The following is a 12,964-nucleotide window of genomic DNA, read 5'->3' as shown; positions in this document are numbered from 1 at the left end:
TTAAATTCACAAGTGTAAAGCTAAATTTAATAGGGTAAGGAGTTTTGCTGATACGGTCTAGCTTGGTCCAGTATGACCAATGTCTTATGGTGGCTAACAGCAAAATCTGTGTTTTTGTATTACTAAGTCAGTTTCCTAGCTGAATAACTTTACCTCTGTGACAGGATGCTACTGATAAATTATGCTTAGCATTTATTAATAACGCTTGTTGCCACAGTCGTTGATGTTGATTTAACTCAATTTCAAGGAATTTTTGAGAAAGGTTGTTTCGAAAATATTATTCACTGAGAGACCCCAAATATTAACCAGATTGATAGTGGCAAATGTTTGAATTGCTATGGCATTGTGTGGTAGTATCTCTTTTTTAGAATTCAATTAAAGATGAAAGACTGTTACATCAATATAAAACAGCCCTGAGTTGGCAGTATGTGTCACTAATTAATATAGCAGCACTGTAGCAGTTAAACTCTTATTGCACATTTAGTTCCACTTGCTGCCCAGTGTCTGATTTGTCTTTGGTGTAAATAACCATTTCGTCCCCTTGTAATTATAAGGTTCTATCTGCATTCTGACCAGATTGTATAGAAAACCAAGATAGAGTTTGAGTTTGTACAGTAGATAGAACCTTTTTGTTTTCCAGATTGAATGACCAAAAATACATAAAACTTGAAAAACCACATCCTGTTATGTTAATAAGTAGTACCAGAGCTGGAACATGTGAATAACTCAATTTTGACGAAAATGTCAGATAGAACCTTATAATTCCAAGGGGAAGATTTCACACTCATTATGTATTGGAAAAGAAAGTCAAGGGGTGATGTATGAGCTACGATAGCCACCGTGTCTAAAGAGACAAAAGATTGATGGAGAAGCTCAAATGGACAAGAGTTTCTGGCCATAATGTTTGATTGACAAGTGATCTTTGACAAATGCAGTGCAAAACTCAGCAGGAATCATAAATGAGTGTGGGAAAAGAGAAACAATATCACTGCGTGTGTCTGCATGCACAGTGGTGTCTCATCGGAATTCTGTCCTTGTCCCAGTTCACATGCAACGGGGGAAGATCAAATACTTGATGGAAACATGTCAGCCTCCTCAGCATAGGTGGGGATATGCATCGCTATACGGACCCTGTCCAGTTAACCTATTCCGTCACCTAGTAAGTAATTTGAGAGCCCGAATGAGCACAGGGCAAAAATACATACTACAAATGACTCGGGTCGGGTCGGGCCTTGGGCTTCCACATCGTCTTGCTGGTTATACTGTACTTTGTGTTGTTTATTATGAAATGCACTGAATCGGCGGTGACGCATCACACTCTTTTTTTTGACTTTATGATTTTATTTTACAGGATAGCCCCTTGAGATGTGCCATCTCATTTTCGAGGGGGTCCAGGTTCGGGCCGGTTTCTATGATACACGTATCACTTGTTGTGAAGCATGCACACATACATTGTCCAGTTTCAGTCAGATTAAGGCGTATACATACAGAAGAAAATTGGTTTCCAATTGCATTATCTGGGCATTTTGGTTGGATCTCGAGCAGTCTAGTATTAGTCATGCACCTTAGTTGTCCAGTTATTGACCGATTAAGGCCATAATTCCTTTTTTCAAGTGTCATGTAAACGTTTACAGCTTGTACTTACTTTTTTCATTCATGGAGCAGCGTCTGTCACACCGATGCATCTGTTATCATGTTTGTTTTATATTGAGGCTGGATATTTCTGGACGTGTTTTGCATCAGTTGTAAGAGAACTACTCTACTGTGAAATATTTGGCACAAACATCCTCTAACGTTATATTTGACTGTTAGGCTGAGGTCAGTCCAATGCTGTTTCAAAGCTTGTGAATAAGTGCAGCAAAGGTAAAATGAGATGATGACACACACACACACACACACACATACATACAGAGGCACACATTTGCACACACTCTCCACATCACACTCAAGAAAACTGCGCACGTATTACGCTCAGATATCATTTTTTATTTGCTTTTAATTCTTTTCACATCACGTTGTCAGTTTGAGTGACAGGTGGCAGAACATTTCAGGGTCTGTCTCCTCGCTTCCACGTGAGGCTGTCAGCGTTTGACTGGGATCCACTCAGTCTGCAGGAGAGAGGCTGCTCCCAGGTGGTTTGCTGCTGTCTGCCTGTCTTAAAAGTGCTCTGCGTCTGCAGGGCAAGAGAAAAAGAGAGGGAGGGTGGGTGGAAAGAGGGGGGGAGAAGAGTCCTCATGGACCTCTCCCAGCCTGGCGTCTAGAGGATTTTACACCATTTCATCTCAAAAATGGAAATGTCACGGCTCGGTACATCTCCCCAACAATTGGAATCTGGGCCAGTGGTTTATTTATTTCATTTCTTGCCATTCTTGTATAAGCAGCGCTCTCCTTCATATAAATTGTTGTTGTTGTGACTTTGTCTTTGTCTTTTTCTGCTGCTCTTTCTCGATTTCTCTTTTCATCCCTTCCTGCTTCCACCCCCCCTCTCTCTCTCCTTCCTCTCATATAAATACTGCAGGGTTTCTGCCAACAGGTCTGCACTGATAGGGATGAGCGGTTACGCTGCGAGATGGTGGGAGACCCAGGGTTAGCAGGGAAGAGAGACGGGGTCAGCAGGGCGTCTGGTGCCTGAGTGATGCCTGTGTGGAGAAGAGGGTCTGAGGGAGTGGAAAAAAATGGATAGAGGGATTGGATTAGGGAGAGCTTGAGACCCAGCTGGATGGAAAAGAGGGGAAAAAGAACTTTCTGTTGGTGAGAAAGAGGGGGAAAAGATTGTGGTAATGTAGGAGTGAGCCAGTGTGTGTGAGAGAGAGAGAGAGGAAAAGGGACAGTTTGTCCTGGAGGTATGAAAACACTTGTGCACGGTACACGTTGTAATTAGCTCACGTGAATCACTGTGGCCTTGTGTCTTGGGTGAGTAGGATGTTTATGAAAGTCACATATAATGGCTAATGAAATGTGTGAAACCAAAGATGACCCATAATGACAGATTCTTTTTTAGTCAGTTTTGTGTGGGCTCGTCCCAAGAATTGGCGCGGCGCGTGTTGCAACATGAAAGAGCGATTTCACAACTTCAAATGGCATCGGAAAATTCTCTTTTATGTGCATTCCAATTTCATACCCGCTGCTGGAGTTCTTCCTTTTTTTCTGGGGAGTTTTATGTCTTGCCACTGTATTTTTTTTTTCTTTTCTTATTTTTTCAAGACTCTACAAGTCTCAAAACGTCAGTGTGTCACAGGGAAAGGGTCGCCGAGAAACAGTTTGTCAAATGCTTTCTTTGAAACCATGTTTGATTCACTCTGACATGAGCTGCTTTATTGACACAAAAGTCACTCTGTGATTTGAAACAACAATGAAAAAAAAAAGAAAAAGCTCTCCCCTAAGACAATACAAGGTCACACATAACAGACCGGTCAGTGGTTCATTTCCATTACATCCATTATCCCCTCTCTCACCCTCCCCCACCCTGTGTTGTTTGAGCCCCTGTGTGACACAGTGCTGTCCTAACTCATTAATGCAAAGCCTCCGGGAGCCATTGAGTGTTGACAGAGCCCAAACAGGGTTACCAACACCCCATCTCTTACCCTGACATAACATTTACTAATGGTCTTTTCTTTTTTTTGTGCAGGAGGGTGGGGGTGTCACCCATGATTGCGAGGGAGGGGGGCTTCTTGGGCCTTATCAGGTTTTAATGCCTCCTGCTGCTCATGTGAAGCCTGTAATTACTCCTCAGATGATAATTATTGATTTCCTGCTGGTTTTAATATGCATTAATCTACAGGTTTCTCTTAATGGGTAAGGTCCCATTAGCCGCAACACCCAAAGGAGCCCCTAAAGACACTTTAGCGCTGCCATTCAGGAACTCTTTTAGCTCAAATTTCTGACAATCGGTTGTCTCTCTGCAGATACTTCATCGATCGGCATACAGACCTGGAGAGGCAGTTCAACATCAACGTGGACGATGGAAAGATTACACTTGCTAAACCTCTGGACCGGGAGACAGACATGTGGCACAACATCACAGTAACCGCCACAGAAGTCAGTAAGTAGAATGTGCCTCTCCCCCCGGTGCGCACAAATCCTCCCTCATGAATTACAATTTCCTATTTTGAGAATCAGTGTAATTCCAGACACTCATTTGCACGCGAATTTTGAAGAAAAAAAAAAAAAAAGGAGAACTGCAGGAGGTTCACGTACAAGATCTTTTTTTTCCTCTGAGCGACTTCTGTCAAAAGGAATCACAGACCTGCTGCACACAATCCTCTGGTTCGACAGTATGGCGCTCTGTAAACCATCTCTCTTTAATCGCTTCAATAGTATGGCACAAACAATTAGCATTTGAATCCACAGAGGCATTAAATAAGTTAATTTGCTGAGTTTTGATTGAATTAAACAGCTCAGTAGTCAATTTGTGGGAATGCAAGAACATTAAGACGTATCAAATAAACAGTTTTAAAGTCACGCTCCAGAGTGGATTGCTCCAATGCCAGCATCCATTACAGATTAAAGAACATCTGCGAACCGCAAAACTCACTGACTACGTAGAAAATCTTGCCGGCAGAGCTACAAACAGCTCAGACCATATGTAAGGCTTTATTTGCATACAGATTGTTTCAGGGGGGCTGTATGTTGTGATAAAGCTTAATGTAGCCCTTAAGGCTATTGGAATAGAAATTTACACAGCTTGTAACTTTTTTTTCCCCCCTGTCCTCTGCTGCTCTATCTCTCTTCTTCTCCCTCTCTGTCTCATTCTCTATCTGTCCCTTTCTTTCCTTAATCAAAGGAAAAGCACATTAATTGTCAGAATAAATGAAAGCTCAAACACTGTCATAATGTTTTGGCCGTGCAGCACAGACAAATCCCACCACCGTAGCAGCAGCCCTGTTGGAGGAATTGAGAGTGTCTCATTTGATAAGCTGGTTGCCTTGTCAAGTCTTGCACCCATACATTTAAAGTGCGTTTTCATGCCTCTTGGCAAAGTAACTGTGGCTGGAGATAGTGGCATCTCTGAGAACACCTAATAGGAATTTGCCAAAATAAATATGGCAGTTTTGCTATTCTTCACAGACGGGGAGGGGATAGCGGTGTCTTCTCTGGCGTGAAGAGGAATAGATGTGTTCCCAGTTCTATCCCGATGCCATTTGCCACCCAAACGGAGACACGTTCTGCCGCCTCGCACCAGTTGACATCTGACTAATCAGATTCTATTCCCTGTCTGCTGCTGGGGGAAAGTCACTTTTGCAAGGAGGAGGGACGCTGTCTCCCGCTCTCCCTCTGCCCTAATCCATCTTACGTTGTCTATCAGACTGTCAATTGCCTCTCTCCTCACTGCTTACCTCTTTTTCAACTGGTCCGCTGGAGACCTTGAATATGTGGGGCATCCTGTCCACTGTTTTATGTTGTTATTTTTATTATTAAATGGAGAGGATGATGAAATAAAGAAAAATAAAACACCAATATTTATGTGGCTCCAACAGTGAGTCAACCTCCATAGACTCTCATTTTAAAATGTCCAAACTTACAACAGAAATAAATATGTTTGCAGCCGGGTACACAAAACAGCAACAAAAATCATGACAACTAGTCAGCAACAGCAAATGTAGAATTGTTTTAAGACTCACCTGTTTCACTTCGATCAAGGTTTTAAGTTCTGCAAAATTGAGGGCTTGTTGCATTGGGCAACAACTGGATGAGTATTTACTAGCTTCCACTCTTCAACAGCATCTATCTTTATACAGTTTATGAGTCCAGCACAACCTGCTGCTTATGGTAACATTAGAAAATGTTGATTGTAGATACATGTTGTTTAACTGACACCGTTTGGTAAAATAACACAATGTGACTTAAAAAAGAAGATCTATACTGAGCAGTTGACACAGTCCAGATCAATATATTGCAGTATTTTGTGAAAAGGAAAAACTCCTCAAGAGCCCTCACTGTGTAACGGCCTTACTCCCCAGAGAATCTTAGGTTTATATCTAAAATGACGAGACGTCACATTTATTGCCATTCACAGAACATCAGACTTCTTCTAAAGTGGCTGAGTGGCTTTAAATAGATAAATGAATGAGTTAAAAAAAAGGAAAAATAAAAAGGCCCAAATCGACTCGTCCTTCTTGGGGCCACATTTACAGATAATTGCTCTAAAAGTTGGCATTTGCACCACAAATTAATAAATACAACAGTTTGCGTGGACTCTCGAAAGGGACTGTCAATTACCAGCGATGAATAATTCCAATCAAAATCTAATCTAATTAAACTGCCTTTTATTGTCTTTTTAGACTTCAGTTACCAGTGACTCATTAATATGCATGTTTTAACCCTCATGTTTTAAACATTACAGTGTACAGGGGATTTTCAAAAGCACTTTGAATGATGTTTTTTTTTTTCTTTTCTGCTGCCTAGAATCCTGTTTTGCATCACTGATACTAGCTGAAATGTAGATTGATGTGGCGTATCATCTGTCCTCCCATCAGCTCAGGAAATGAAGGGAGAAATAAAGATTGAAAATAAAGGAAATTAAAACTAGGTCACAGAATTTATTTGGCATTTCATGTGTAACCTTGTTTTTTTTCCACACAGTTTTCACACATTTTGCTCATTGTCTTTTTCAACTTTGTCATCTATCTATCTATCTATCTATCTATCTATCTATCTATCTATCTATCTATCTATCTATCTATCTATCTATCTATCTATCTATCTATCTATCTATCTATCTATCTATCTATCTATCTATCTATCTATCTATCTATCTATCTATCTATCTATCTATCTATCTATCTATTAGGAAACCACAGTCAGATATCGAGGGCGATTGTGGCCATCAGGGTAATGGACATAAACGACAATGCCCCCTACTTTGCCGACTCATACGAGACCTTTTTGTGTGAAAATGGAAAACCTGGACAGGTAAAGAAAGAGGTGGCTCATTCATCAAACAAGCAATCTATCATTTTCTTTTTCTCTCTTGCTTTCTTTCTCTTTCTTTCCTCCCCTCTAATGATTGGCCACAGTGAATTATAGCCTATTTATTTCACTGGGAAACTAGAGGTGGGAGTGTAGCCTTTTCCCCCCCCCTGCAACAGTTCTCCCGTGACACAGTGTCAGCGGAGCAAAGGGGAAATGAGAGCAGTCAGGATTGATCAGAGTGGATCATAATTCAAGACTGTCTTTCATGTCCTGCTCCAGATGGCACAATGCTTCCCCCAGCCAAAAATCCTGGACGAGTATTTAGCATTCTCCATCTCATCAATCGACCTCTTTCAGGGGACCTGTGTATGTACAATAGGGAGCTTTATTGAAAGGGGAGAAAAAAAGAGAAGTGAAAAAGGGGAAGCTGTCCTGCAGGGCCTGAATTCTAATTTCCAATCAATCATAAAGACGTACAGCACGATAAGACCTATGATGACAGATTAACAGATAGAGCCAGGAGCCTGAAAGTGTGCCAGACGAGACAGGACCTCATTGATTATAATCTCAAACTCCAGGAATGAATAGAGCATATATTTCATCAGGTGTGATCCAGCCAGTATTACAACGAGGAAATCTCGGGTGGCAAAAAACAGGGTAATAAATAGGCCGCCTCCTCTAATGGCTTTGAGCCCTTTTTTGGTATTATCTCATCATCTCTCTGTTTTCAACGCAGGTGATCCAGACCATCAAGGCAACGGACAAAGACGATCCAATCCAGGGCCACTACTTTGACTTCCGCCTGGTCCCTGAGATGCTTAACAACCCCAATTTCACCATCAAAAACAACCCAGGTGAAAGAAAAAGAAAACACAGAGAAAAGCAACTCTTCTTGTGGCAGAATGAGTGAAGGTTCTGTAGATTTCTCCAATGGCTTTCCAGTCTAATCTCTAACCCGCGGCATGTTAGCCGTTCTGGAGATGAAATCTGGTGGATCAGTGTAGCTCACAATTAGCAGATGTGAAATTGTCTGGACACCAGCTTCTTTTTACTCCCCAGTGCGTTTTGAGGGAAACTAAATGAATGGGATCCAAATGGCTTTTCCTGGTAGTCTTGCAGCTCAATGTAGGATGACTTCCCAGGAGCTGTTGCAGTGTGGCAGATGGTGCTAAATTTATTTGCTAAATACTCTTGATTGGTTTATTTGCCATCTTTCTCCTGTCTTTATTCAATTCCTCTTCTGCTGCAATCCCCTCCATGCCCGACTCTGAACAGGCTGTGTTCCTGATGACGTTGTGTAATGTTTTCGGCTCGGGGCAAAAAAAATCTTCATATGGTACTATCCTTCTGTTTCAACGTAGAGCCTGCAGGCTAATTTACTGCAGCCACTCTCTGATGGAGGAAAGAGTCCATAAAAATTAGGTCATCAAATGGACGATCCATTTTGACAAAAATAAAAAACCCTTTTACTTTTTAAACAGGTATATTTACCAGACAGGAAGATATGAGATGCCAGTGTAATAATCACAAGCAATGCAAAAATAAAAAAACTAATAAAAGCACACATACAAATGTTTCATTTGCACAGCACAGCAAAAACAGCAGCATTTTACATCACTTGTCTGTAACCGAAATAAATATAGGTTGTGGTTCAGCTCTCGCTACAGTATGTAATACATACAGCACCGACCACTTGTCTATTGCTAATTCCGTGCAGAGGAAAGAAGCCCATCATTCCACATGCCCCCAAAACACTTCAGTGGCTGAATCGGCAGCTGTGGGAGACACTTCAATGAAGAGCGTCAGGCTCCTGTGAGCCTGTGTGTGCTGCTTTTGTTTGCGATGATGAGTGTAATTGTAGGGATTGCACAGTGAAGAGGTTAGGGGTTGCCCACAGTGGGGAAAATGGCTGAGATTCTGACCAGCTGTATACAAGATATCAAGCACTCTGACAAGGCTGCGTTCGGGGGGCGAGCCTGCAGCAGAACATTGTAGGGCCTATACAATCCTCAGTTACTGAGACAACATGCTAACCAGGAGGCCCAAAACACACTTCAGTTGATAGAAGCTCATTTTACACTTGGTGCTTAAATAATGAAATAAAATAAATAAAATCTTCCTTCCTCAAAATATAAAGTTGAGCTCACAACCATCTCAACACCCTGACTCTGCTTAATGCATGCAAGAGAACTGCAGCCACAGTCTACCTTGGTTTCATATGACTGGAACCTTTTAGTGACTACTGTTACTTCTAAAAGATATTGCTTTGTAACTGATCAGTTTACTGACTTACTACTGACTTTCTCTGCTTATGCCAATGTTTTAGCCACAAGCATCATTGGCACTTATTGTTGGTTTCCTGTCATAGCATCTGTAAGGGAGAAATTCCTATTTTGGATGTATTGATTTTATGATAGTACCATTTTACTGTGCACACAGTGGACCAGTCATTCATACCAATGATAAGTCAATAGCAATTTGCTAATCTAATTTATTTGGTAACTAGCTGGTCAGCTATAGTGCACTGAACTGTTCAAGAACTCAAATGCAAATAGCAACAGTCAATTTAGACAGTGTAGTCTGTAGTCTGTAACGCATCCACATAACCTTTAAGCTACAAGATAACGTTTACTGGTGTCCCAAAACAATAAAGGGTTGTCAATCAAACTGTCACCCAATTCTCTCAATCAGAGGCTTAAAAGACAAATAGGATACTTTAAAAGCTAATCTGCTAATTATTTTTGACTCGACTTTTAAGATATCACGTGGACTCCAAGCTGGTTGGACACAACAGTGGTTCAGAACATTTTCCAACTCATGGACTGCCTTACAAATATTTCAACCACATAAAAATTGTATCATCATAATGTAATACAAACAGGAGAAGTGTTTGCAATATCTCTGCAGCCCACCAGTAGGCCCCGGCTCACAGGTTGAGAACCACTGTGTTATGGTAAATACGTACACACTGTATAAGACCAATTATTTCATGTTTGTGTTTATTTTGTCAGCACATACACATAGTGGAATAGTTAATCACTTCCAGCTTCACATTAAACAGACAATAAAGCTGCAGATATTAACATATTATCCATATAATCAGTAGAATATAAGCAATCATGCTCACTTGTTCCTGTAAGAAAGAAGTGGTACAAAGTGTCACCTTTGTACCACTTCAAAAAAGAAGTATTTATTTCCGTCTAGACAAAATCAGACCTTCCCACATTACCTCTTTTGCTTCTTTCTATCCTTTGATATTATGTTATTAAAAAGCATTTAAGTCCTGCTGGTTTGACATTCATGAACGCACCATGTGTAGCTGCTCAAAAAATCTTCAGAGAGTTCAGAAAGTTGACAGCAGAAGTTACCGTTAGTGTCACTTCTGCTGTCGCTACTGTCATTTAGAGCCTCCCACATATTAAGTTATTAATAGCAGAAAAAAATATTCAAATGAGCCTTTGCTTTTCTTATGGTGGTTATTAATGTTTCAGTGTTCATAGGGTTTTAATTAGATTAGATGTAACACTTAAAGTGCCCTAATGTATAAAACAAAACAAAAAGAAAAAAATAAAAGAAAACCATCTATCTATCTGCAAAGATGTTTTCAATTTGAGTGGCAGGCAATTTGTGATTATATTTTTACCATCAAAAATTGCCAAGAAAAAGAAACTGACCTGTATACCAGGACAAGCCCTGACGCTGTAGTACGGCATAGTAGATCGTTGCACACTCGCTACGCACTGCAGAGTGATCCAAATTAAATAGGACATGTCAGTGCTCACAAGGCAGAGCGTACCACTTTGTGGCAGCAGTAGTAAGGAAATAAATCTGAGCATATGTTCACATCAATTACAGATTGTGCAAAGCAAATAATTCTATCATGAAGCATTGCATCTTTTGATTAAGTCTGCTCTGTCAATGCAGATGTTTCAACTTGGCTGTTTCTTTACACCACCAGATCTACCCCAACCCCACCCCCCCACCCCTCTTCTCAGTGCACCCTCAAGCAGAGAGGCAAAGGTTAGACTATCAGAAATCTTGTACATTTTCCATAAGATCAGCAGGAGTATATTCTTATGGGGATGCAAGTGTTTGATAATGTGAGCAGGGGTAAGGAGAGCCAGCTAATGAGCAGACAGCTTCACAGAAGTGTCATCAAAGAGCAGCTGGCACCTTTCTGGGTCGACATGTGCCATGTTCTAAGCCAGTGTCGCCTGCCGTAGTCCCTTCATTTCTTCAGCTTTCAAAGGGCACAGCAAACTGGGGCTCGCCTTCCTTCAGAATTCCCAAATTGGACTGTCGAGCCAAAAGGGAAGGTGTCTGAAACTCATCTACGGTGTTGGAATGTGAGAATGTTAAAAAAGCCCATAGTGACGATTGATGTGAAATTAGTTTATCCTCATGCTGCACTGATATTCACACAATTTAATAATAGAACTTCAATCTGTCACCACTATGAATAATAATAACGTTTTTACACATCCGCACCAACAATTACAAATAATAATATCTGGCTTCACCTCTCTCTGACAGACAATTCAATCAGTGTTCTAGCCAAGCATGACACCTTCAGACGACAAAAACAGGAGATGTACTTCCTGCCAATCATTGTGACGGACAATGGGAACCCTCCGATGAGCAGCACCAACACTCTGACCATCCGAGTGTGCAGCTGTAACACGGATGGCACTGTCCTGTCCTGCAACGTGGAGGCCTACGTCTTACCCATCGGCCTCAGTATGGGGGCTCTCATCGCCATCCTGGCCTGCATCATACTGCTGTTAGGTGAGGTGTTTTTACTGTTGTAATATTACAACCATGAGGGGGAAAAACATGAATAATGTAACTGAAAATCAACTTATCAAAGCTGATCCAGACCTTTCTTTCTTTCTTTCTTCCTGTCTTTCTTTCTTTCCTCCATGTTTTGTCTTTCTTTCCGACAGTAATAGTAGTACTATTTGTCACCTTGAGAAGACACAAGAATGAACCCCTGATCATCAAGGATGACGAGGACGTGAGAGAGAATATTATCCGTTACGATGACGAAGGGGGAGGCGAGGAGGACACGGAGGCGTTCGACATCGCCACGCTGCAGAACCCAGACGGCATCAACGGTTACTTACCACGCAAGGACATCAAGCCGGACCTGCAGTTCATGCCCAGGGCGGGCCAGCACTCGGGTCCCAACGGCGTGGACGTGGACGAATTCATCAACGTGCGTCTCCACGAGGCAGACAATGATCCCACAGCTCCGCCGTATGACTCCATACAGATCTATGGATACGAGGGCCGTGGATCCATTGCCGGCTCCCTCAGCTCACTGGAGACGGCGTCATCAGACTCGGACCAGAACTATGACTATCTCAGAGAGTGGGGCCCACGCTTCAGAAGACTTGGGGAGCTCTACTCTGTGGGCGAGAGCGACCGCGAGACCTGACCTTTGGTTTGTTAGAGGAAAAAAAAAGACCTTTCAGATTTTTTTTTCTGTCCACATACTTGTGTGTTAAACGCTAGGGGGTTTGCTGGCTTTTAAAAACAGGTGTTTAAAAAAAAGAAAAAAAAACAGTTAATAAACAAGAGAGGCCACCTTTTGTATTCTTCTTAGAGTGAGGTATAGCAGTCGTCATCCACTACGTCAAGCGCATTGTAATTGTTGAGCCAAACAATGTCTTTATTAGGAGATCTATGATTCTTGTGGAGTGTAACTTAGATTCCGTTGTGGAGTGTCTAGCAGTATTTTGGGTGTTAGTCATTTGCTGTGACTGCCAGTAGCAGAAAAAACCCTGGGTTTGCTGGTAGTTGCCCAATGAAAGGAAATAATAGGATGTTGTTGGGTTCTCTGAAGCTTGAGCGGACACACATATACTCCATGCTCCATGGACAGCAAGCTGGACTACAGAAGCTGCAGCAGGACTCTTTGTTTCATGTCTGCCAGCTGACCGGTGATCTGAGACAAAATGACGAAGAAAAAGCAATATATGGTCTACATTACAATGATGAATGTATGTATGATTTGAAAAAAGCAAAAAGACAAACCAGTATTGGCTTTAAG

The 12,964-nt window shown here is 41.6% G+C and overlaps 1 protein-coding gene across 1 annotated transcript in view; it reads left to right on the top strand.

The window, feature by feature from the left end:
- cdh8 (cadherin 8) overlaps positions 1 to 12,349 on the top strand; it is a gene marked incomplete at both ends in the record, with an annotated part of 94,340 nt that extends 81,991 nt beyond the window's left edge. Inside the window, 5 exons of the mRNA XM_083969279.1 lie at positions 3,906 to 4,042; positions 6,791 to 6,912; positions 7,649 to 7,766; positions 11,446 to 11,697; positions 11,856 to 12,349. Coding sequence (XP_083825405.1) covers positions 3,906 to 4,042; positions 6,791 to 6,912; positions 7,649 to 7,766; positions 11,446 to 11,697; positions 11,856 to 12,349 — 1,123 coding nt within the window. The remainder of the gene's footprint in view (positions 1 to 3,905; positions 4,043 to 6,790; positions 6,913 to 7,648; positions 7,767 to 11,445; positions 11,698 to 11,855) is intronic.
- Positions 12,350 to 12,964: the final 615 nt, after the last annotated feature.

Source organism: Trachurus trachurus, assembly GCF_905171665.1.
Source record: "Trachurus trachurus genome assembly, chromosome: 3".
Lineage (NCBI taxonomy): Eukaryota > Metazoa > Chordata > Actinopteri > Carangiformes > Carangidae > Trachurus > Trachurus trachurus.
Note: the sequence above shows the minus strand (reverse complement) of the source record. Positions and strands in the feature narration are given on the sequence as shown.